The 25,857-nt window shown below is 43.1% G+C and overlaps 1 protein-coding gene across 1 annotated transcript; it reads right to left on the reverse strand.

Annotated features, from left to right (window-relative positions):
• Positions 1-9,579: 9,579 nt before the first annotated feature.
• LOC121003913 (perlwapin-like) lies at positions 9,580-20,500 on the reverse strand. The gene is made up of 6 exons (XM_040435852.1): positions 20,385-20,500; positions 18,693-18,881; positions 17,617-17,802; positions 14,478-14,615; positions 11,161-11,298; positions 9,580-9,946 (listed from the first exon to the last, which is right to left on the reverse strand). The coding sequence occupies exons 1-6, from the start codon at positions 20,476-20,478 to the stop codon at positions 9,888-9,890; spliced, it is 804 nt and encodes a 267-aa protein (XP_040291786.1). The 5' UTR covers positions 20,479-20,500; the 3' UTR covers positions 9,580-9,887.
• Between the last annotated feature and the right edge of the window lie 5,357 nt (positions 20,501-25,857).

The following is a 25,857-nucleotide window of genomic DNA, read 5'->3' on the forward strand; positions in this document are numbered from 1 at the left end:
GGGCTTAGGGTCGGAGCGTTATTCATCCCATTCGTTTCATATTGGGGCTGCTACTGAGGCTTCATGGATGGGTTTGGTTAAAGCTTTGATAAAAAGAATTGGTAGATGGGAGTCAGATTGTTATAGAATGTATGTTAGACCTAATATGGTGTTATGATTGTGATTCTTTTTCAGGTTCTGATGATATTATAGTCTGGATTATTGGACATTCATTCGTTTTCTGGGCTGAGAAGAGATCCTCTGTTCGTAATTATGCTCAGCAAGTGTTTTTTTTTAATATTCCTTCAGTTTATTTGTATTGGTTAGGTTTTAGAGGTCTGAAATGGCATCAAGTGGTCCCTATTTTAAAGGGTGAGCTACAATCCCATTTTCCTCCTCAGGTTATTATCTTTCATGTCAGTGGAAATGATCTGGGTAGGAACAAAACTTTGGATTTGTTGTCAGAAATGAAAAGGGATTTAGCGTATATTAGCAAGCTTGTTCCGGGGGTGGTGTTGGTTTTTCAGAAGTTATCCCTCGTTTCCTGTGGAATAATCCTCAGTTAAATTTTTTAGACAATTCGGAAAAGGGTAAATCGTGGTTTACAAAAATTTATGCCAACAGTAAATGGTTGGTCGTACCGTCATCTTGAGTTAGACGGGTCTGTTTTGGGATTGTACCGGGAGGATTTGGTTCACCTTTCCGATATTGGGCTAGACATTTTTATTAATGGTTTACAGTCGGTTAATACCTCACTTGCCTGTTGGGGTTAGTCGCTGGTATAGTTGGTATTTATATCGGTATTTTAAAGTTGTTTGATTTATGTAACCCCCAAGATTTTAATAAAGACTGCTGCCTTTTCATCCACAAGAGGTTTGTGTCAATTATTTATTAATTTGTTAATTATTGTTGAATATGGCACCATGATAGGGGCATGGCCTGAATGGGCTTTGCCCCTCATGGTGCCATTGAAACATGGATTTTGGTTCTGTGGTGTTTTCTACCCCCCCTTATTTCTCTTGTTTTATTTCTCCTCAGATGTCAAGTGAGCCGGTGTTATGCTGGACAGCTTCAGGATTGGACAATTAGATGGCTGGTCAGCGTTGCTATTGGTTAAATCGGTTGCTGTCCAGTTGCTGGGCCTGTTTCTATTTTTATCTAGTTTCCTGATTGGTTTTCGGTGGTTTGTGGCGGGAATGTCACCTATTTATTGAGGCACCTTACCTGTGGATTTCAGTCGCCGTGTCAAGATCAAGAAGAAGCTCGTCCCGCCTGCCCTCCCTGCAATTTTTGTCGCAGTCTTTGTTGTATTTTGGGGGGGTTAGTCGCTCAGAATTCTGGGTGGATGTAAATTAATTGAGTAATGGACTTTATTATTTATTCAGAATGGTATTTATATTGGTATTTTAAAGTTGGTTAATTTATGTAACCCCCAAGATTTTAATAAAGACCGCGACCTTTTCATCCACAAGAGGTTTGTATCAATTATTTATTAATTAGTGAATTATTGTTGAATATGGCACCATGTGGAGGAGAAGACTGACTGTTATGTGTACTTGGGTGTTTTTTTTTGCAGGGGCTGAAGGGAGGAGGAATAATCCTTGTACTTGAGACTGTATGTTAGAGGGGTCTAAAGAGAGGGGGGTGAAGTGATATTATTTTCATGGGGACTGTATGATGGAGGGGCTAAAGGCAGAGAGAGTGATGTATTTTACATGGGACTGTATGCTGGAGGGGCTGAAGGCAGGAGGAGTGATATTATTTTACATGGGGACTGTATGCTGGAAGGGCTGAAGGCAGGGGGAGTTTTGTATTTTACATGGGGACTGTATGTTGGAGGGGCTGAAGGCGGGGAGTGATGTATTTTACATAGGACTGTATTCTGAAGGGCCTGAATGCAGGCGGCGAAGAGAGGAAGGGTGATATTATTCACATGGGACTGTATGCTGGAGGGGCTGAAGGCAGAGGGAGTTTTGTATTTTACATGGGACTGTATGTTGGAGGGGCTGAAGACAAGGAGTGACAAGACAAGCTGAAGAGCGCCATAATTATTACCATTAGGGTCCATTCACACGTCCATAGTGTTTTGCGGATCCGCAATACACCCGGCCAGCACCCCCATAGAACAGCCTATTCTTGTCCGCAGCTGCGGACAAGAATAGGACATGTTCTATTTTTTTCCAGAGCCACGGACCGGAGGTTCGGCAGGCCGCTCCAGAAATGCGGATGCGAAGAGCACACTGTGTGCTTTCCGCATCCATTCCGTCCCCATAGAGAATGCATGGGTCTGCACCCGTTCCGCACAATTGCAGAATGGATGCGGACACATTCTGCGGACGTGTGAATGAAGCCTAATACAGAGGGGGCCATTATAATATAAAGAATAATAATTACACAGAGGGGCCAGTATATATTATAATTATACAGAGGGCATTATACTTATGGGCACTACGGGTGGAGGGAAGGTCTGTTATCTGAGGATGAGAAATCTAAACATTTTTCTGTGAAACTCTGCAGAGACGCGGCTGAAAGAAGGTATCATGGTGGTATTATCTCTGAATGAAGATGTTGAGGAAGGTCTACATCACAGGAGAAGTCTCTGGATGTAACAGGTATGTGCTGCAGTACTCTACATATAATGGTACACACTATACAGTAATGTCCATCCACATATCTGTTTGGGGGGGGGGGGGGGGTGGCTATAGGATTTGGCCCACACTGCCGAAGCCTGGCCCCAGATTTCAGGTCACACTGTACGTGTTCTGAATTCTGGGGCCTCACACCCATCTACTGCATTATATGTACTCAGAGTTACCACTGTGTCATCTGTGGTGTTACATAGAACTGCAGGAGATATCTACCACATCATCTGTACTCAGTTATCACTGTTATCTGTGGTGTTACATAGGACTGCAGGTAATATAGCCTACATTATCTGCACTCAGAGAGTTATCACTGTGTTATCTGTGGTGTTACATAGGACTGTAGTTGACATCTACTACATTATCTTTAAAAAGGGCCGTGGTCTCAGGTTGTGGGGGGGGAGCAATACTTTGCTTGCACCGGGTGCTGGCAACCCACGCTACGCCACTGGAACTCTGCCCTGTATGTTCCCTGCTGCTTGCTACCCCTCCTCATTTACACCCCTGTATAATGTACCCTGATACCCCTCAGTTATATGATACCGTATAACTGATGGGCATCAGGGTAAATTACGGGGGGTAATATAACTGAGGAGGGCTATCTGGGACATTATACAGGGGGTAATATAACTGAGGGATCAGGGTAAATTATACAGGGGGTAAAACTAAGGGGTATCAGGGTACATTATTATACAGGGGTAATATAACTGAGGAGGGCTATATTAGGTGACATGATGAAGGGGTAATATAACTTATATAATATGTTATATTACCCTTGTATAATGTACCTGATAGCCCTCCTGAGTTATATTACTCCTGTATAATTTACCCTGATACCCCTTAGTTATATTACCCCTGTATAATAATGTACCCTGATACCCCTTAGTGTATTTGTGTGTGTGTATATATATAATATATATATGTGTGTGTGTATGTGTATATAATATATATATATATATATATACATACATACACACGCACGCAGCGTGTGTTTGTGCTTTAGGGTGCATACCCTAATGCAATAGGCTGCACACGCCTATGTTTGCAAACATTTCTAAAATTCTGCCTTCACTTTGTCATTAAGGATGATCAAGTGCAGTGGCGACTCTAGGAACAATATATATATATATATATATATATATATATATATATATTGTTCCTAGAGTCGCCACTGCACTTGATCATCCTTAATGACAAAGTGAAGATACCATAGTCAAAAATGGGGGGGCACTAATAATTTTCACCACAAAAAAAGAAAAAATAAGTATATATAAATAAGATTACAAAATACGAGAGTATTGCGGTATGCAGGGATACCTTTTTATTGTTCTAACCTAATACTTAAAAGACAAGCTTTCAAGAGTGTTCCTTTCTTCCTCGGTATTGCTTCAGACCTGAGAAAGAGAGAAACACTCTCGAAAACTTTTCTTTATATAGTTTAAAGCAGTTTCAGCAAACACCAGGGCTTTGTAAATAATCCCATATTTTAAACATGTCACTAAAGAAGACCAATGAACAGACGCTCACAGGCTTATTCACAAAAGGGTGAAGAGTTTGCAGAAGGGAACAATCTAGGACAACATAACTGAACAGGAAAGTGAGCTGAATTTTTTCAAATCAGCTATGTTGTCCTATATTGTTCACTTCTCCAAACTCTTCACCCTTTCGTGAAATAACCCTCTGGGTGTTGTTGGTGTGTGCAACTAATACTACTTACCATGTACCAATTTTACACAGCCGGCCACTTCCTACCTACCTAAAAGTTAAAATTAGACATTAAACTAAACTACATTTATAATAAAACAATTTACTTACCAAAGAAGCTATTCAGTCGTCTGCTGTGCTGTCCTCTGCTTGCTTCCACGGATTCTTTCCCCTACTTTCAGTCTCTCCTCAGTGCGCAGGCGCATTGTTATGGGGGATCTGTGGAGGACACACTGTTATGGGGGATCTGTGGAGGACACACTGTTATGGGGGATCTGTGGAGGACACACTGTTATGGGGGATCTGTGTAGGACACACTGTTATGGGGGATCTGTGGAGGACACACTGTTATGGGGGATCTGTGGAGGACACACTGTTATGGGGGATCTGTGGAGGACACACTGTTATGGGGGATCTGTGGAGGACACACTGTTATGGGGGAATCTGTGGAGGACACACTGTTATGGGGGAATCTGTGGAGGACACACTGTTATGGGGGATCTGTGGAGGACACACTGTTATGGGGGATCTGTGGAGGACACACTGTTATGGGGATCTGTGGATGACACTGTAGCAATTGTCCCCCACACTGCCCCCACAGTAGTAATTGTCCCTCACACTGCCCCCACAGTAGTAATTGTCCTCCACACTGCCCCCACAGTAGCAATTGTCCCCCACACTGCCCCCACAGTAGTAATTGTCCCTCACACTGCCCCTACAGTAGTAATTGTCCCCCACACTGCTCCCACAGTAGTAATTGTCCCCCACACTGCCCCCACAGTAGTAATTGTCCCCCACACTGCCCCCACAGTAGTAATTGTCCCTCACACTGCCCCCACAGTAGCAATTGTCCCCCACACTGCCCCCACAGTAGTAATTGTCCCCCACACTGCCCCCACAGTAGTAATTGTCCCCCACACTGCCCCCACAGTAGCAATTGTCCCCCACACTGCCCCCACAGTAGTAATTGTCTCCCACAGTAGAAATTGGCCCCCACACTGCCAGTGCCCCCACATTAGTAATTGTCCCCTACACTGCTGCCCATACAGTAATGTATTAATTGTCCCCCACACTGCCCCCATGACTAGTTTTCTTCCCATGTAGAAATTCCCCCCCCCCCGTCCCTTCAGTAATATGATCCTGTGCCCCCTAGTAATGTCCCCCAAAGTTGGCACTTGGCAGTGGCACAAAAAAAAATAAAGCTAAAACTTACCTTATGTCCCAGACTCCTGGCACTCACTTGACTCGGTACTAGACAGGCGCGCACGTCCCGGCACAGGCGTGCGATTATGTCATCACGCCCGCCTGCGCCGGGATTTTACTACTGCAAAGGCTTCAGGCCTAGTTGGCCTAAAGCCTATAGCGGTGATCGGAGGGGCATGGAAATATGCACTGCCGTGCCCCGCTGTACCCTGGGTGGCTGCCAGCCAGCGTTTTCTTTTAAAGGGGAATCAGCAGGGGGGCAGGAATAACCTGGGGGGGGGGGCAATTGCCGCCCCTCGCCCCCCTGTAGCGACACCTATGACCAAGTGTCATTAAGGGGGATCTTTAGCCAAAAGAGATTCAGTATAACTTGTGTTTTATTTATTGAAAACTCTCTGTTTATATGATTAAGAGTCCAATGGGAAGTCCTACTCAGTACCTGACCGCTATCTCTGTATGCACAGTCACTGATAGGACCACCCACTGGACTCCTAAGCATAGAAACAGCAGGGATTTTAATGAATACATTTATAAAGTTATACTGAATCTCCTCCCCAAAACTATATATCAATCTGCTCAGCTCCTGGACTTCTGAGCATGCACACATAATGGAGAGGACTCTCTATATGCATTACATGGCTGGGATGAGTATAGAGATAAAAATGACTGAGCTCAGTGTCAGCTGTACTATTCATGCATTAATGTAGCTAAAGGGGGTTTTGTGGGGCTTGGATATTGAAGATCTATCCACAGGATAGGTCATCAATATCAGATTGGTGAGGGTTAGCATCGCTACCAATCAGTTGTTTCGGCCAGTTGCCTGTACCTGAAACTATACAGTGGACAGAGTCAGAAGCAGAAGGCTCGTCCACTGTGTAGTTTCTAGCGGCGGTGCACTGTAGGCCAGCTTTCATTCACTTTAAAGAGAGCTGAGCTGCAGTACCCGGGCACTACACAGGCCTTCTGCTTCTAGCTACATCTACTGCCTGAAACAGCTGATCGGTGGAGATGCCGAGTGTCCGACCCCCGAAGATCTGATGTTGATGACCTATCCTTAGGATAGATTATCAATATCTAAAGGCACAGTTACACTATCCGAGGAGCAGCCGAGTGTCAGGAACGATGATTGTGGTGTCCGCACCTCTGATCATTTCACCCTATGAACAAGCGTAAGTTCATCTGGTGATCGGCTGCAACTTTATACGGGCAGATTATCGGGAACGAATGTTCATAGAAAAATCAGGCTGTGTAAATGTACTGTACCTTTAGTCAAACAAACCCCCTTTAATAGGACTTGTTCCTTTAAGTAGGTGTTATATTTCCTCTTGCAGACAAAAATTTGAGAAAGAAAGAAAGATTTTAAACAGTTTACATTACTGATGGCTATTTTTTCTTTCTTGGAAGATTGTGAACTGACTTGAATAATTCATGCAGTTATTAGGATGCTGCAGACTTCTCCTACTGCCGGGGTGGATGCAGCAGGATGTCAGAAGCACCGTTCAGTTCTCCTGCTGAGCTGACATGTCTGTGTCAGTGCTGAATAAAACTCATAACAGCTGTGGGCAATCTACAGAATGGTCGATCTAATATTGGACAATATATTTTCTACTCATAGTGGGCATGCTGGAGTTTTCCCATAAACAACATGGTGCATCCATTCACTTCTCTGGGAATTATGGATATATCTGAGCATTGTACTCAGCAGTCCTTTTTAGTGGTACATTTTCATTTGCATTGTATTCACCTTTTTATGTAGTATTTGCTTTCACCTAGAATTGGCTATGCTTCATCTGTACTGACAAAATAGCACCGGACTGTATCAGGAACTGAAGTGGAAAGTGGGGAAGGAGCCACCAACACCTAATACAACTATTTCCTTCCCTTCATCTTTCATCAGTCAACTGTACTTTTAACTCCCTTTCTTCTAACATCAGGAAGGGATCTTGTGCTGAAACGGCCCTCTCCATGTATTTTTATTCAGAAAGGAGAATTACGAAGGAAAACTTGAAGAGGTTGTCCAGTTTCAAGAAAAAAAAACTGACAACTTTGGTACAAAGCCAGGGGCATACACAAATATCATAGGGCCCCATAGCAAAACTTAGAATAGGCCCCACTGTCCTGCGCAGTTTCCGCATATGCATGCATCAGTCACTCCCAGGCATGATAGAACACAAAGTACAATGCCCCAGATTTTACACTTTTTTTTTTAAATGAAGCAGATGAAATATTTTTTCAGGTGTTTCAAGATTATGGTGCTCATTATGAACACCATATTTCTCTATGTACTTACACTAGAAATCTGCAAAATACATTGATAAATCTTCTGCTTCCCTTCTATTACAAAGCTGGCTGCCTGAAGCCACCACTAGGGGCAGCTCAGTGCAAAGGAATTTGTGCCATTGCCATGGAAGCTGTAATCATCTGTTTGCATTGAAATCCCCCTAGAGGCAGCTGCTTGAAAATGCTGTGTTTTCACATGGGAAAAGAAGAAGTTCAGTACAGGGCCCCCCTCCCCAAGGCCCCATAGCAGTCGCAAGGTCTCCCTACATTGCAGGTACGCCACTGTGTAAAGCCATAATATAATAAAGGCAGCATTCTGACACGTGCTTGTTTCTCTGGTTGCTCTTACGACCAGGAGGCAGGGGAGAGCGGTGTAAAGCAGCATCTAATAGAAATACACTGGTGATTCTGCACACAGCACACTCAGATAGTACAGATAGGCAGTGGAGTTTTATAACCCTGTACCAAATATTGTAAAGTCTCACCTACTATATCACTAGTCTCCTGGTCTCTAAGGTAAGGCAGAAATTATATCTTCACCAATACTCTATACATGGAGGGACATACAGAAGAACAAGAAGGACTGAGCTTGGTGGGTAGGGGTAGAGCTGTCAAGAGGGGTCTTAGGCCTCTTTCACACGGGCGTTGCAGGAAAATGTGCGGATGCGTTACGGGAACACCCGCGATTTTTCCGCGCGAGTGCAAAACATTGTAATGCGTTTTGCACTCGCATGGAAAAATCGTGCATGTTTGGTACCAAAACCCGAATTTCTTCACAGAAGTTCGGGCTTGGGTTAGGTGTTCTGTAGATTGTATTATTTCCCCTTATAACATAGTTATAAGGGAAAATAATAGCATTCTGAATAAGGAATGCTTAGTAAAACATCGCTGGAGGGGGTAAAAAAATAAAATAATTTAACTCACCTTAGTCCACTTGATCACGATGCCCGGCATCTCCTTCTGTCTCCATTACTGAACAGGACCTGTGGTGAGCATTCATTACAGGTCAAGGACCTGTGGTGACGTCACTCCGGTCATCACATGATCCATCACCATGGTGATGGATCATGTGATGACCGGAGTGACATCACCACAGGTCCTTGACCTATAATGAATGCTCACCACAGGTCCTGTTCAGTAAAGGAGACAGAAGGAGATGCCGGGCATCGCGATCAAGTGGACTAAGGTGAGTTAATTTTTTTAAATATTTTTTTAACCCCTCCAGCGCTATTTTACTATGCATTCTGTATTCACAATGCTATTATTTTCCCTTATAACCATGTTATAAGGGAAAATAATAATGACCGGGTCTCCATCCCGATCGTCTCCTAGCAACCGTGCGTGAAAATCGCACCGCATCCGCACTTGCTTGCGGATGCTTGCGATTTTCACGCAACCCCATTCACTTCTATGGGGCCTGCGTTGCGTGAAAAACGCTGAATATAGAGCATGCTGCTATTTTCACGCAACGCACAAGTGATGCGTGAAAATCACTGCTCAACAGCCCCATAGAAATGAATGGGTCGGTATTCAGTGCGGGTGCAATGCGTTCAACTCACGCATTGCATCCGCGTGGAATACTCGCCCGTGTGAAAGGGGCCTTATAGATACCGATGTCATCTTGTAGTGTTGTACACAGGAAAGACTGAGATTCTGCCTACACAGGAGAGCAAGCTCTGGACTGGTGGTCAGACTGGAATCCCATGGTGCCCATAATGAAGGGTTCAAATGTATGGATGCGACTGAGCTGGATGAAACAGATTACAAATGGTTGGTGTAGTAATATTTATTCATTCTTTTGCAAAATATACAGTAAAACATATATAAAAAATAAGCAGCAACCAAAATGTAGAGGAACAAAAAATAATGCGGTGCAACCTATGGTTTAACGAAATGATGTAAAAACTGTTAAAACTAGGCAAAGTGATGGCAAATGCTAAAGAGGGCACAAGCATTATAGGACATGACCCGGAGGAAAACACGCAAGCAATCGTCATATCATAACACATGGAGGTTGTATGGTGATTGCACCCTGGTATATAAATAAACAGCTATATGCACAATGCAATGTACCGCTCTTCATTTTTTTCCTCCAATGATGACTATTGAACCATTGCCAGTATGTAGGAATGAAGGAACTGAAATAAAAGACAAGAGATTTACATTAATCTTCCCTGGTCCAATCATTTCTAGTTTAACCTATTTAGTGATTATGTTAGACTTAAATATATTAGGTAAGTATGTAAGCGCCACATATATAAAATTATATTAGGGATTATATAAGTAGAAAAACTCTTTATATAAAGTTAGAATTAGAATGGCTTCTTTTCATAAAAAGGGGTAACCCTATAATAAACTGCATGCTCTCATTTGAAAGAAAAATCTGTAAAGTCACCTTGTGGTCATTCATGGTCCTGTACATTTGTACATAATTTTTTCTTAACCTCTTTATCATCCATTACGTGTATATTTATCATGAGCGAAGACCAGTTTGTGCTCCATGACAGACATACATATGATGTTGATCTTGCCAGTACTGTCACTGTAGAAGGAGCACAGCTGGTACATATAGCCAGGCTCCTGCTGCAATAGCTGGTATTTCAGTACTCCAGTCCTGGCAATTAAAATTCTTAGATGCTGTGGTCTATAACGACCATGGCATCTAAACTGTTAGACAGGGGGACAGTGAGGGGCCTTGCAATGACCTCCGTTTCTGCCATTTATGGAAACGTATTAAGCCTTGCCAGAGGCAGAGTCTAATAGGCTGCCTATCAGTGTGAAACTGAAAGGTGCAATACACTACAATACAGAAGGATTATTATTTAAGTGAACAATCAATCAAAAATTCTGAACAAAATATAAAAAAAAATATAAACACATTTTTAAAAAAAATGGCTGTACAGGCTCTGGGAGCTGCCTCAGATGTCGTGGTAAAAATTTACTATGGTTTCTGAAGGGTTAAATGTCTGCAATTGGTGTTTTTGCCATCGACGTGGAGTTAAATGTCTGCAATCGGCGTTATTGCCAATCACAGACACTAGCCACGGGAATCTGCTGTTTAAAACAGCAGAAACCCAGAGGCTATGGCACCCACTGCGCTCGCAAGTGAGCGCCATCTTTAAAGACCCTACTTCTGTCTTACATGTTGAGAAGGGGTTAAAGGGGTTGTCTAGAACTATAAAAACATGGCTGCAGTCCAGATGTGAGCGGAATCTAAATACTAGGGATTAGTATGGATGAGGTCTGTGTGACTGGCCATCATAGGTGCTGCCTGGTCACCAAAAGAGCTTGTTGCGCTCCTGCCTGGACTGAAACAGCTAAATTTTTCTGAAATAATTTTTTTATTTCTTACCATTCAATGCCTTGACGCATGTGTTTCCACAAGTTGAGCAGCACTTGAATAACGCTGGGCAATCGTAGTCAGATGAGCAGGCCTTGCTGACAGTTTGGGAAGGACACTGTGTGCTTTCGGGACATTCACCTGCCCTTGCTAAAAAAAACACACACACACAACAAACCAGTTAGTAAAAAAAAAATGTAAGAGTTAATTGGCGAAGCTAAGCCTCATTTATGCACCACTCAGACAGTCCCTTTCAATTTAATTTATTGCCTCTATTTTTAGTAGTGTAACCTAGACATCCTGATGTTCCATAAAGCTACTTGTACTTTCTGCATTATGGGACAAGCTATGACATGTGATGAAATAATAGAAAGATAATCATCTCACCATGTATGTAGAGTCAATTCCTATTTTTATGGGAACTGGTTTCTGCGCTGCATGAATAACAGCCTTTATGTTCTTCACAACACTGAGCATGAATTGTGTAGGAGAACAACCCCATTCATGTGTGTAACTACCAGGGTAGCAGCTGCTATAGGACCCAGCAATGCAGGGGCCCATCTCTACACAGAGGTAAGGTGCAGTGAGGGATGACTATGGATGATTAGTTTTTGTATTATCCCATACCTGCATCTGTGATTATTATGTAATTGTTTCCTATACAGCGATGTTACATTGTACTTAGTGACATATTTCATGTGCTAAGCTGTGGTGTGGATTATCCCTGTACTGGACATAAATATGTGCATTGTTTCTGGCCTATGGCATCATTTTGTTTATAATTCCTGTACTGTGACATCGTTGTGTTTATTATCTCTGTGGTGTGACATCGTTGTGTTTATTATCTCTGTGCTGTGACATCACTGTGTTTATTATCTCTGTACTGTGACATCATTGTATTTATTATCTCTGTACTGTGACATCCCTTTATTATCTCTGTACTGTGACATCACTGTGTTTATTATCTCTGTACTGTGACATCACTGTATTTATTATCTCTGTACTGTGACATCCCTTTATTATCTCTGTACTGTGACATCGTTGTGTTTATTATTCCTGTGCGGTGACATCACTGTGTTTATAATCTCTGTACTGTGACATCGCTGTGTTTATTATTCATGTGCTGTGACATCACTGTGTTTATAATCTGTGTACTGTGACATCACTATGCCTATTATCTCTGTACTGTGAAATCACTGTGTTTATTGTCCCTGTGCTGTGACATCACTATGTTAATTGTCCCTTTAGGGCTCTTTCACACAAGCGGATGCCGTGCGGGTAAGGCTACTTTCACACCTGCGTTCGGGTGTCCGCTCGTGCGCACCGTTTGAAGGGGCTCACGAGCGGTCCTGAATGCAGCCGTCCGGCCCCAATGCATTCTCAGTGGAGGCGGATCCACTGAGAATGCATCCGCCTGCCAGCGCTCAGCCTCCGCTCCGCTCAGTGAGCGGACACCTGAACGCTGCTTGCAGCGTTCGGGTGTCCGCCTGGCCGTGTGGAGGCAAGCGGATCCGTCCAGACTTACAATGTAAGTCAATGGGGACGGATCCGCTTGAAGATGACACCATATGGCTCAATCTTCAAGCGGATCCGTTCCCCATTGACTTTCAATGTAAAGTCTGAACGGATCCGCTCAGGCTACTTTCAGACTTAGAAAATTTTCTAAGTTTTAATGCAGACGGATCCGTTCTGAACGGATGCGAACGTCTGCATTATCGGAGCGGATCCGTCTGATGAAACATCAGACGGATCCGCTCCGAACGCTAGTGTGAAAGTAGCCTAATCCGCTGCGTGAAAGAGAGCCAAGCCCCGTCTGAACAGCAGAGACAAGGAGCATTAACATGATTGATAATGCTCTGTGTCTCTCTGTGACCTTTTTGCTACAAAATCACGGTGACAACTTTATCTCACTGTGATTTTGTAGTAAAAAGATCACAGAGAGGCACGGAGCATTATCAATCATGTCAGTGCTCCGTGTCTCTACTGTCCAGGACGGGGCTTGGCTCTCTTTCACGCAGCGGATTACCCGCACGGCATCCGCTCATGTGAAAGAGCCCTTACTGTGACATCACTATGTTTATTATTCCTGTATTGTGACATCACTGTGTTTATTGTCCCTGTGCTGTGATATCACTGTGTTTATTGTCCCTGTGCTGTGACATCACTGTGTTTATTGTCCCTGTGCTGTGATATCACTGTGTTTATTGTCCCTGTGCTGTGACATCACTGTGTTTATTATCCCTGTACTGTGACATCACTGTGTTTATTGTCCCTGTGCTGTGACATCACTGTGTTTATTATCCCTGTACTGTGACATCACTGTGTTTATTATCCCTGTGTTGTTGTGTTGTGACATCACTATGTTAATTGTCCCTTTAGGGCTCTTTCACACAAGTTGATGCCGTGCGGGTAATCCGCTGCGTGAAAGACAGCCAAGCACCGTTCTGGACAGCAGAGACACGGACCATTAACATAATTGATAATGCTCCATGTCTCTCTGAGACCTTTTTGCTAGAAAATCACGGTGACAACTTTATCTTATAGTAAAAAGATCACAGAGAGGCACGGAGCATTAGCAATCATGTTAATGCTCCTTGTCTCTGCTGTCCAGTGCGGGCTTGGCTCTCTTTCACGCAGCGGATTACCCACACGGCATATGCTCGTGTGAAAGAGCCCTTGCTGTGACATCACTATGTTTATTATTCCTGTATTGTGACATCACTGTGTGCATTATCTCTCTATTGTTTCATCACTTTGTGAATTATCCCTGTGCAGTTGTGAGACTAAAATAATACACTTTTCATTTTCTTACTTGCTGCTAAAGTTGGTCCTGGTAATTTTGGTATGGGTCCCCCTGTCTACTTGTTATGCCCCTGTTTCTGGCTGTATATCTACAATATACTCAATGGCTTATTAAAAACTCTGCTCAAAAGAGTGAAGGGAGGTGAAAAGTCTAGATAATTGTAGGTATGTTGTGTTCAGAAGACATCTAATATGGTTGTAGATAAGTATTCTGGAGTGGCACTTGTAGTCCATGATATATCTTTTTCATTAGTGCTTTATAGTGGTTTTGAAGGCTTACTCGGCCGTCCTACTAAGTGTCTATGTTATGGATCTGCATTTAGTATTGGTAGTTGTTATGATGGCCTGCATTCTGCTGCTTCTAACAAGTTAAAGCTAATGTGTTATTCTGTGTTTTTCCTGTTTCTTCCTTCGGTCAGTGGACTTGATCTACAATGTATACACTGGATTACAAAGTTTGCCATTGTCCATCAATTTTGCTTATAGAAATTTCTTACATTTTTCTTAATTCTGTAATCACATATTACCTTGAAGAGGTTTCTGGCATTCTGATCTGCAGATTTTGGGGCAGCATTTGTAGCCATCGATGCATGATGCCTCATCGCAGAATTGCCGTTCATTTATGAGACAATTAGATAAAGACTCTTGAGGACAGAAGCCACTTCCTAGAAAAGTAAGAAAGAAAGTTCTCATATAGTGAGTCACTTCACATTTTACAGAAAGGCTAATTTCAGATTTTATTTTTTACTTTGACAGTTGGATACATTTTACAGGGCCTGCAGGACAAATTAGGCTAGTTTCACATGAGTGCAACATTGGCACACTTCTGGGCTGGTTAAATGTGCCCAACATGGGTCTATTGACCTGAACTATCAACATTTTAGATCCTTATGATGTTGTTAATTAAGGTAATTACACAAGTGGTCGGGTTGGGACATTAAGCTGTAATATGAGCAATAGCATTGCCATTACTCCTAGAGGCTCTGCTCTCTCTGAAACTACTGCCCCCCTTTCCCTAGAATATAAACATCATGGGCATCGCTGCATCCAAAAACGTCCATACTATTAAAATATAACCTAAAACAATTTGATAAAATGTGATCAAAAAGTCACACACACTGCAGAATGGTATCGATAAAAACTAAAGATCATCCCACAAAAAATGAGCCCACACACAGCTCAATAGACTAAAATGTTATGGGGGTCAGAATATGACCCAGAGAATGAAAGGCAGCTGTCAGTTTTTCTGCATAAGGAACGCCGTTAGGGACAAAACCCGTAAAACTGTGGCAGAATCATTTTTTCCAATTCCACCCCATCTGGAATTTTTTTCCCACTTCCCACTACAGTACATTGTATGCTATATTAAAGGAAGTCTTTCACGCCGATTGACCGTATTAACCTAATAACAGACTTATGTCCACGGCATCCCCCCTATTAAAACTGTGCTTACAGTATGTTTCTTGCTATCATCTTTCTGCCGAAAAACACTTTTAATCCATATGCAAATGAGGCTGTGAAGGTGCCCAGGAGCGGCGTTACAACGGCCGGTGCCCAGACCCCTGGGTCATTTTCATATGAATCTACTCCCCCTCCGCCGCGTCTGCCCGCCCTTGGTCTCTGCTCTAACCTCCCTCCTCCCGTCCGTAATCCCGAGCATGCGCCGATGACCGCGATATCGGCGCGTGCGCATTGAATGACCACAGTCTGGCCGGGGCATCACAGTTTACCGTGCGCATGCACCGGCCCCGGCCTAACTTAAGTTCTTGCTGTGATGCGCTGTGATCAGGCAAGAACGTAAGTTAGGCCAGGGCCGGCGCATGCGCACGGTAAACTGTGATGCCCCGGCCAGGCTGTTGTTATTCAATGCGCACACGCGCCGATATCGCGTTCATCGGCGCATGCTCGGGATTACGGACGGGAGGAGGGAGGTTAGAGCAGAGACCAAGGGCGGGCAGACGCGGCGGAGGGGGAGTGGATTCGTATGAAAATGACCCAGGGGCCTGGGCACCGGCCGTTGTAACGCCGCCCCTGGGCACCTTCACAGCCTCATTTGCATATGGATTAAAAGTGTTTTTCGGCAGAACGATGATAGCAAGCAACATACGGTAAGCACAGATTTAATAGGGGGGATGCCGTGGACATAAGTCTGTTATTAGGTTAATACGGTCAATCGGCGTGAAAGACTCCCTTTAAATGGTTCCATTAGAAGGTACAACTTGTCTCGCAAAAAACAAGCCATTATATGGCTATGTGAATAGAAAAATTAAAAAGTTATGACTTCGGAAAGACAGGGAAGAAAAATTTAAAAGCCTCCGGTATCTAAGGGTTTAATGTCTGATCTGAGGTCTAATGGGGTTATAATCTGAGGCTTATGGGGGTCTAATCTGAGGCTGATGGGGGTCTGATCTGAGGTTGATTGTGGTCTGATGGAGGCTGGGGGGTCTGATCTGAGGCTGATGGAGGTTGGGGTCTGATCTGAGGCTGATGGAGGCTGAGGGGGGTCTGATCTGAGGCTTAGAGTCTGGGGAGTATAATCTAAGGCTGATGGGGTCTAATCCGAGGCTGATGGAGGTCTAATTTGAGGCTGATGGGGGTCAGATCTGAGGTTGGAGGGATCTGATGGGCATCTGGGCTGAGGCTGATGGAGGTTGAGGCCTGATCTGAGGCTGATGGAGGCTGGGGGGGTCTGATGAGAGTCTGATCTGAGGTCTGATGAAGAATGGTGGTCTGATTTAGGGGTCGGATGAGAATTGGTGGTCTGATCTGAGGTGTGATGAAAAATGTTTTTTTTCTTATTTTCCTAAATCTAGGTGTGTCTTATGGTCCAGTGTGTCTTATAGTCAAAAAATATGCCAACTTATTTAATATAGGCAGTGTTTGTGTCCATTAAAGTGCAAAACTGGACTTTTTTTTAAAGATTTTTTTTTAACTTGGTATGTTTGGTTGTTTTGTGTTGGCCTTCCTTAGCTAAATTAGGGTAGAACAATAATAAATGACTTCAGATTGTCCTTTGGTAGGTCTAAAGTAGTCTGAAATCAACCTCTGTATTGAAGGTTCTCTGCCCCTTCCCCTCATGTTTTAGCTCTCTTTGTTCTGATTGACTACATTGTATAAGCACAAGCTCACGACGACGTGCTGAAATCCAATAATTCAAACGACTAAAATACCAGTTAGGCTTCGTTCACATCACTGTTTAGCCTTTCTGTTCATCTGCTCCGTTTAGGAGCAGGAAAACAGAAAGGATGGATTCGGCACATAACTGAGCTGAACGGAACCTAAGGACCCCATAGACTATAATGGGGTCCGTTAGGTTTCTGCTCAGAAGAAGATTTTGGAGCGGAGTAGTGCATGCAGGACTTTTGTCTCTGCTTCAAAAATCTTCTGAGCGGAAACCTAACGGACCCTATTATAGTCTATGGGGTCCTTAGGTTCTGTTCGCTTCAGTTATGTCCCAAATCTGTCCTTTCCGTTTTCTTGCTCCTAAATGGAGCAGGAGAACGGAAAGGCTGAACGGTGATCTGAACGAAGCGTTAATAAAAAATTATTATCAGTTAATTGCCCATAGGCGCATACACATAAATATACAGTATATATACTGAGTGAAGAGAGAATCTAGAGATGAAATCATTCACAGTCCTATCCCTGCAATAAAGATGAACTTACTTGCTGTGGGAGTGGACTCCATGCTTGGTTTGCCCATGTCGGCTAGAGTAGGCACACAAGTATTTCCACAAGCCTTTTTGCAGCATTTAAAGGTTCCAGGACATTCAGAATCAGACGTGCAGTTGTCATTACATCTCACAGTAGAAGAAAAAGCAGTTTCAAAAGATGGGCATGTGCCTGGCTTAACTGTGGAAGGACATAGGAGGAAATTCCAGGTAATTATTATTTTTCTAGACGGAACGTGTATTACATATAGCAGGCTATATAACATAGTTGGAATAAGTGAAGGATTAGGTATTAGGTGCCATCTGTATTTGTGAAGATATAAGAACAGGAGTCAATTGTGTGAGACTTGTGGAAGGGTTGATGGAAAGATATCCTCCACACTTCAAATATTTTGAGTTTCAGTAAGCCTTATGAAAACATGTGCCCCCATTTAATATGTATAATGATGTAGCAGAGCTGAACTTGAACTTGTTGAGGCTGCGCCTCTTTGTACCTCTTTAAACACCATCTTACCTATAGAAGAATATACCTATAGAAAGTTGAGTAACTTTACAAAAACATTGTATTTTTTAACTTGTTCTGATCTGCTAGGTATTTCCATTGTCCTGCACATAACATGGAGCCAAACAGACCCCATTGACTATAATGTGGTCCATTCAGTTTCTGTTTGGGTGTCCACTTCTTTTTTTTTTAATCAAAGAAAAAGTTCTTTTTTTAGCTTTTTTTTTTGGACGGGATCTACAAACGAAGCTTTCAGCACAGATGTTAAGAAGCCCTTAGCTATAGAATTACCACTAAATGACTGTTGCATCTTTACCCCTCAACAAGTTAAACAATTGTAGCGGTCCCAAAAATGAACCCCCAACAGTTGGGTATGATATGTCTGATGACTGATGCTCTCATCTGTTTAGCTGGCTGGAAAATGCATATCTCCATTGGTAAGAAAAAATATCAGCAAAATTGAATTACTGTAAATAGTTTCATGCATTCAGAAGGTTTATTAAGAAGCTGATACCAACACGATACCCATGTAGTGATGCCATGTGCTGGGTATGGCAGTGAACACTTACCCTTCGACGGAGGTTTGCACATATAGTGGCAGTTATCAGGGCAGCACTTCATGTCCCCTATGCAGCCATCGTCCCTCATGCAGAGCTTGTGACATATCTCATTTTCGCTCTTAATATAATACCTCTGAGGTGGGCAACTTCCAGGCTTTGTATTGCCTGGATACATATTGGTGATCTTATTATACAACCCTGTGGAAAATCATTGAACAAATGTCATATGTTAGCCATTACTAAATACAGAAATATATACCGTTATATTAGTGCTTAGGAATGTAGAGTTAAAGGGACTTTACAACTGGATAAGTGATAAATGTGTGATCACTAGGGATCTGAACACAGTGGGAGTCCCCTATGTGTTTTGGGTGCACGTGTATGACCATTGCTTAATTCACTTGTATGGGACTGATGGAAATAGCCATGTCCCGTACTTGGAAGTCCTATAGAAATGAATGAAGCAGTGGTCATGCATGCACACCACCATTCCATTCACACAGGGAACTCGTCAACCTCTGCTGTCATGATCAATGGGGTTCCCAATGGTCAAACCCCCTTACCTTGTGGATAGGTGCATATAGCTTTCATTGATTCCAGCTAAAATATTGTCTGCATAGCTATATACAAAATATACATGAAGATCGCGAGAGAATACAGTGTGTCTATCATAAAGAAAATTCAGATTTTAGTACTCTGCTTAAATGACCCAGAACTATGGAAGAACAACCCTGAAGGCTTTTCGTCAATGCATTACATGGACGGCCATTCAGTTGAAATGTATGCCTAGACTTGGCTCCTTCAGCCTTAAAGGAAATGTGTCACCAAAAATGGTATATGTCAGTTAAAACCAGGTAGTGACACATCTCTTTTTTTCTAATCCTTTTTTATTTTCTTTATTCTGTTTCCTGAACATGATTATGGAGATGGCCGTCTTGCCTGTTCTTCAAAGCTTTTAGAAAGCATTACGAAAATTGCTCTATGGCAGCCACATGGTCCATAGACACAATGGTCAGGAGGGGACCTCACTGACTTCTATGGGAGAGTTTTCTAGGCATGTTTTGTGACCTGTGCAGAGGTCATTGTACGAGGAAAGAATAGATAAGCTTTGACAATCACCTATTGTGAATGGTGGATCCTGTCTTATCTATACACAGAGGTGATATCATTACAGGCAGGATTATAATGACAGATAAGCAGATAACTGCAGTAAAGTGATCTGTACAGACCAAGAAGTGGCGCCTATAATTCGGCTTATAGGCCAGTGTGAAAACTGAAGAATTTTATGTTTTTTGTTTAAATATAGATATTAAAAATTATACATACCATTATCAAAAATTCTTTAAAAAATATGTTAAACGTGTGATATAGGTGATTTTCATTTTGTACTCTACCTACAGCTTTCTGACCCCTGACAGCTGATAGTCAGGGGTCAGAAAGCTGTAGGTAGAGTAATAGAGGTTGAGTAATAGAGAGCTGTAGGTGCTCCATGTAGCATCAAGAGAAAAATCTGTGACTCATGGACATACAGTAAAGGTCCATGAACTTCTATGGGAACCTGATTACATATCCATTGAATCAACCCTAGGTATAGAGGAACCTGAACTTTTGTGTATATCATTAAAGCACGACTGAAAAGCACAGCAGCCATCATAAATATTAACATAGCAAATTTTTAAAGGCTGTCCCTCTGCAACCTACCGGAATCATGGTTCTTTACTGACGTACTGATGACCAAGGAACAAAGAGAAAGCAGCAAGAACAGAAGAACGGAGATGTGTCCCATCTTCGTCATGGTGGAGAATGCTTTCTTGTACAGCATTGCCAGGCCATTATATATCCTACCATTTTTACAGGGGGGGTGGTGGCATGTTGGGGTGTGAGGAATGGATCTCTTAGGAACTATTTTAGATTCCTTCTGAAAACCAAATAAGCTGTTGTAGTCACCCTGCCTAAAGCTAATTATACAAAGTAATTTAAAGGCGGGTGACTCATCTACTTTGCATTTTGGGTCAGCTGGGATAATACGAGGGCAGTAGAGCACATAACTCTTAGAAACGTGTAGAGTAAGGATGACAATGAGTAATATGGAATTGTTATTATAGTTCATAGCAAGTAAAGAATAGGATCATACGGAGACTATTGGGGCAGGGCATAGATTTATGTAGTTATTGATAACTGTGTATTATGGAAAGCGATAGTGGGAAATGGCTGCAGATCTCTGGAGGAAAGGAGGCCAAATTAGTGGAGGCCAAATTAATCATAAGTCCATTCCCTTTTCTAATTTTCAATATTGGACCCTAATGTTACTTGTTACGCTCATGCAGAATATCAAAATACATTTTTACAGAGCACAGTCTCTATATGTACTCCAGCACCCCCGACAATCAGTTGATCCCATAGGCTGCAGCAAATTATTAAAGGGGTGTCTCATGTCAGATATTTGTGGCATATTGCTAGGATAATGCCAGCAATTTCAGATTTCAGATAGGTGCATTTTTCTCCAGAATGGGTCCCCGAATGCAAAGGAGGGCGGACTGCGCAAGCACAGCCACCTTCCATTCGCTTCAATGGGAGTTAGGAAAATAGCAGAGCTCTTGCTTGGCTATTTCCAGCAGTCCCATAGAGGTGAATGGAGAGGTGGCCATGCATGTGTGGTGTGCTCTCAAATCACTTCTATATGACTTCTGAAAATATCTGAGCTTGCTCGGCTATTTTCGGAACTTCCATAGGAGTGAATAGAGAGTACGCCACGCATGCGCAGGACACACTACTTCACTTTCGAGGGCTTGTCCTGGAGATAGGTGTGGGTCTGAAAAGTGGGACCTGCACCTATCTGACATTGGACAAACCCTTGAAGCATTACCAACAGTCTCAAATTTGCAGGAACATCCCTAATTTCCATGGCTTTCCCAGGCTGAAAAGGGGCTTTTATAAGCTCTGCCATAAGTGGGTGGTCCCATGTGGGTTTGGGTCTTCTCTGGCAGATTGCTGACAGGTTCCGTTTGAAAGGGGGTTGTCCAGGTGAGTAGTTATGGGAGCTACCGGGTGCACACTCTCCAGTGGTGGGTGCCAACAAACTACTTTGTCTTGGCCAGGGTATTTACATACAGCGCAGAAAATTTAACCTTTGCCCTAGATGAAGGGAAGCCTGGCAATTGCTCAGGGGATTTCTGGGACATTCAAAATCAGCTTATCCTGCTAACCACAGAATAGGGAAAAAGCATATGATCGATAGTGGTCCAGCTGCTGGGCTTCCCATGATCACAAAAATGGTAATTCTCCTGTGTAATTACAGGTTGAGCCTGCGTGCTGACACTCCATTCATTATATCTGGGATTGCTGGAGGTAGTCTAGTACATAAATGAGATGCTTAATCCATTTTCTGTAGATAGGGGATACATTGATTTTGTAGTTCAACCTCTTGAATGTCCAAGAAGCCCCCAGAGCTGTTGGTAAGCTTTCCTTAATCCAGGGCAAAGGTTAAAATTTTTGCCCTAACCCTGGCCAAGGCAAAGAGGTTTGTTCATACACTCCAGCCCTTAGTGTCTGGGGCATGTGCATGCCATATACACCCCCCTCCCTGCTACTCCCCTGGAAAAAAAACCTCAAAGGAAACTTATCATCAACCTGCCAGAGAAGCCACACACTTCCTAAGAAGTGTCACCGTTATTTATGAGTTTCCCTCACCCACTAATGATTGATAGGCTGCCCCTCACTAATGTGACTCTTCTCCGGCACACACTTCAGGGATTATATACTAATCTATTCCTAACAATACCATTGAAAACACTGTGATTATTATACAGAGGAGACACAAGACAAAGGGTAAATGAAGAAATTGACTGTCAAACCATTCCCATTTCTGGAGGTTGTTATATTAATCAGATATTTCTAGAAAGAATGTACGCGGAGAACGTTTTTAAAAAGATAAATGGAATGATTAGTTTCTATTAAGGAATGCTGATAATCAATGGCATGTCAATAAAACACGTGGTTACTTGCTGTAATATGTAGTGTGAACAATAGAAGGTAAGTAATTATTTTGGCTTCCGTTTCTGTTTGAGTCATCAGACCTTCGACATATGACTGTAGAGATACAACCAGCTGAGCAAGTGGTTTCTTTATTATGGCTCATCTGTGTGTTGGGCATTTTTGAAATTTCACACTCCTCTACTTACAATGCCACTAAAATGACAGTACTACAAATTATCCCCCTGATAGGGGTTAAAAGGGTTTTCCCATTTAAACATTTGAGACATAGCACGGGCAAATGCCTCAAATGTCAGATAGGTGTGGGTCCCACCACTGAGACTTGCTCGTATCTCGAGAATAGCTCTCCATTCCCTGCTATGAGACTTTCAAAAATAGCTGAATGAGCGCCCTCTGTCCCATAGCAGTGAATGGAGAGCAAGCCATGCAAGTGCAGCCACTGGTCCTTTCAACCACAATGGGACTTCCGGAAACAGCCGAGCAACCATTCAGCTGTTTTCAGAACTCTTATAGCAGTGGATGGAGCGTGGCCGCACATGCGTGGCTGCTCTCTCTTCATATCAGAGAACATGTTCTTGAAACAGGAATTGGGCCCAGAGATGGCCCACACACCTATTTGACATTTGAGGCATATCCTAGGGATATGCCTCAAATGTTTACATGGGAATACCCTTTTAATTAATTGATTGGTTAGGGGGAAAGAGGGTTGCTGAGACCCCTATTGTTCTTTTTAATTGGTGAACGGTATCCCTAAAATGATTGCAGCAGTTAGTCTACTATGCTCTGCTGTGAATAGCCAAGCCAAGCTATCTCCAGGAGTCTCATAATGATGAATGGAGAGGCATTTTGCATTCTCAATCAGCTACTGCATTCACTTTAAGGGTACAGTGCCCCTGTTCCCAGAATCATTGGGGGCCCAGTGTTTGGGATCATTCCCAGGATCATAGGGGCCCACGGGTGATCAGATGCTTCTTCCCTATTCTGTGGATAGGAAATAAGTAGACCTCATGACACAACTTATTTTCTTAGAAAAGGCCATGAATATTTGATTGGGGGTAAGACTACCAGCATCTCCGCTTATCAGCAAAATGAGGGGTCTGAGGACTGTCCACTTTTGAACACCATTCTACAGTGTATTCAGAGATATCAGATATGTGCACCAAAGCAGAGCAGGGAGTAACCACAAAGTCCAATTTGCAGCAAACTCCAAGGCACGGCCAATGGGAAGTGTCGTTCAAAGCTTTCAGAGCTCAAACGTTAATGTAAATATACACATCAATTGGAACACTGAAAAGAATGCACTGTATGAAGTAGCAGCAGGTGCCTACTATTGTTTATATGGCTGGATTAGTCCATGTGATTGTTTATGCTGTATTACGTCAAACTAGCTAACAATGGGTTTCAGCAGGGTGTGGATGCCACATGGCATGATTATATCTGCTTCCTGAGAACAATAGAAGAATGATTTCATTGTTTATGAGAATCTTATTCACATCCATTATATTCATTAGTGGAAAATAAAAAAAGAAACCCAGGAAAACTCAATATTATGGAGCTGAGATTGATAAGGTATAAACTTCTAGTGGAGCTTGGTCAATGATTAGTGTTTGTCGAGCACCAAAGTGCTCGAGCGCTCGAGTAGAACACCTGGGGATGCTCGGGTGCTCTACTGAGCACTCAAGCACAATGGAAGTCAATGGGAGAACCCGAGCATTAAACCAGGCACCGCCTGCTCTGAAGAGGGGAGGGTGTTTGGTTCATAGTAAAAGGACAGAAATTGATGGAAACACCACTGAAATGGTTTGGGAACAGCATGGGGAGGATGTCTGGAGGCATCTTGGACTTCCAGGTCATTGCTGGGAATAATGTTGTCCGAGTAGTACGCCATTTAAACAGACTAACAATAATACGCACAAAACCGAAGATAAAATCGATTTCAGAGTAAAAATTGTTAGGAAAAATTCTTTCCTGTATATTTACTTGTATATAAAGTGCAAGTGCTGCCAAAAATTACAAGGAATAGGGACTCCGATACAACCTTTTGTGGGCGAGGGCCTGCTGCCGAGTTGACCATCTAAAATATTTTGTGGGCAAGGGCCTGCTGCCAAGTTGACCATCTAAAAGAATTTGTGGGTGAGGGCCTGCTGCCGAGCTGACCATCTAAAACATTATGGGTGAGGGCCTGCTGCTGAGCTGACCATCTAAAAAATTTTGTGGGCAAGGGCCTGCTGCCGAGCTGACCATCTAAAACATTATGGGCGAGGGCCTGCTGCTGAGCTGACTATCTAAAACATTTTGTGGGCGAGGGCCTGCTGCCAAGCTGACCGTCTAAAAAATGTTCGTGGGTGAAAGCCTGCTGCCGAGCTGACCATCTAAAACATTATGAGCGAGGGCCTGCTGCCGAGCTGACCATCTAAAAATTTTTGTAAGTGAGGGCCTGCTGTCGAGCTGACCATCTAAAACATTATGGGCGAGGCCTGCTGCCGAGCTGACCATCTAAAAATATTTGTGGGTGAGGGGCTGCTGCAGAGCTGATCATCTAAAAAATTTTGTAGGCAAGGGCCTGCTGCCGAGCTGACCATCTAAAAATTTAGGGGTGAGGGTCTGCTGCTGAGCTGACCCTCTAAAACATTATGGTTAAAGGCCTGCTGGTGAGCCTCAAAAACATTATGGGTGAGGGCCTGCTGGTGACCCTCTAAAACATTATGGGTCAGGGCCCGCTGCTGAGCTGACCCTCTAAAACATTAGGAGCGAGGGCAGCCTAATAAGCATGTTGATATAATGGAGGAGGAGGTGGACGAGAAAAGGGAGATTGAACCATATACCGTTTTTAGTGTTGGAAGGGGTGCATGGGAATACAGTGTATTCAATACACCATAAAAGCCACATTTAGAGTGCATTTATGTTCAGTTATTATGCCCCCAGCAGCACTAAATACACGCTCTGACAAAACGCTGGTGGCGGGGCTGGCCAGCACCTTAAAGGCATAGAGCGCCAGTTCGTGCTACGTGTCAAGCTTGGACACCCAATAGTTGTAAGGCACACAGGGATCACTGAGGACGCTGACATGGTCTGCAATGTAATTCTTCACCATCTTCAATTTTTTTCCCCCTCCTTGTGATACTAGGCCACGTGTCAGGTTGAGGATGCTGGCGGGGTGTCATGAAACTGTCCCAGGCCT

This window comes from Bufo bufo, chromosome 6 (genome assembly GCF_905171765.1).
Source record: "Bufo bufo chromosome 6, aBufBuf1.1, whole genome shotgun sequence".
NCBI lineage: Eukaryota > Metazoa > Chordata > Amphibia > Anura > Bufonidae > Bufo > Bufo bufo.

Coding starts and splice junctions, on each gene's coding strand:
- LOC121003913 (XM_040435852.1), bottom strand. CDS start 20,478: ATGACGAAGATGGGACACATCTCCGTTCTTCTGTTCTTGCTGCTTTCT. Junction 14,616..17,616: donor GGAGTCCACTCCCACAGCAA/GTAAGTTCATCT, acceptor TTACTTTTCTAG/GAAGTGGCTTCTGTCCTCAA. Junction 9,947..11,160: donor ATGCGTCAAGGCATTGAATG/GTAAGAAATAAA, acceptor CTTTTATTTCAG/TTCCTTCATTCCTACATACT.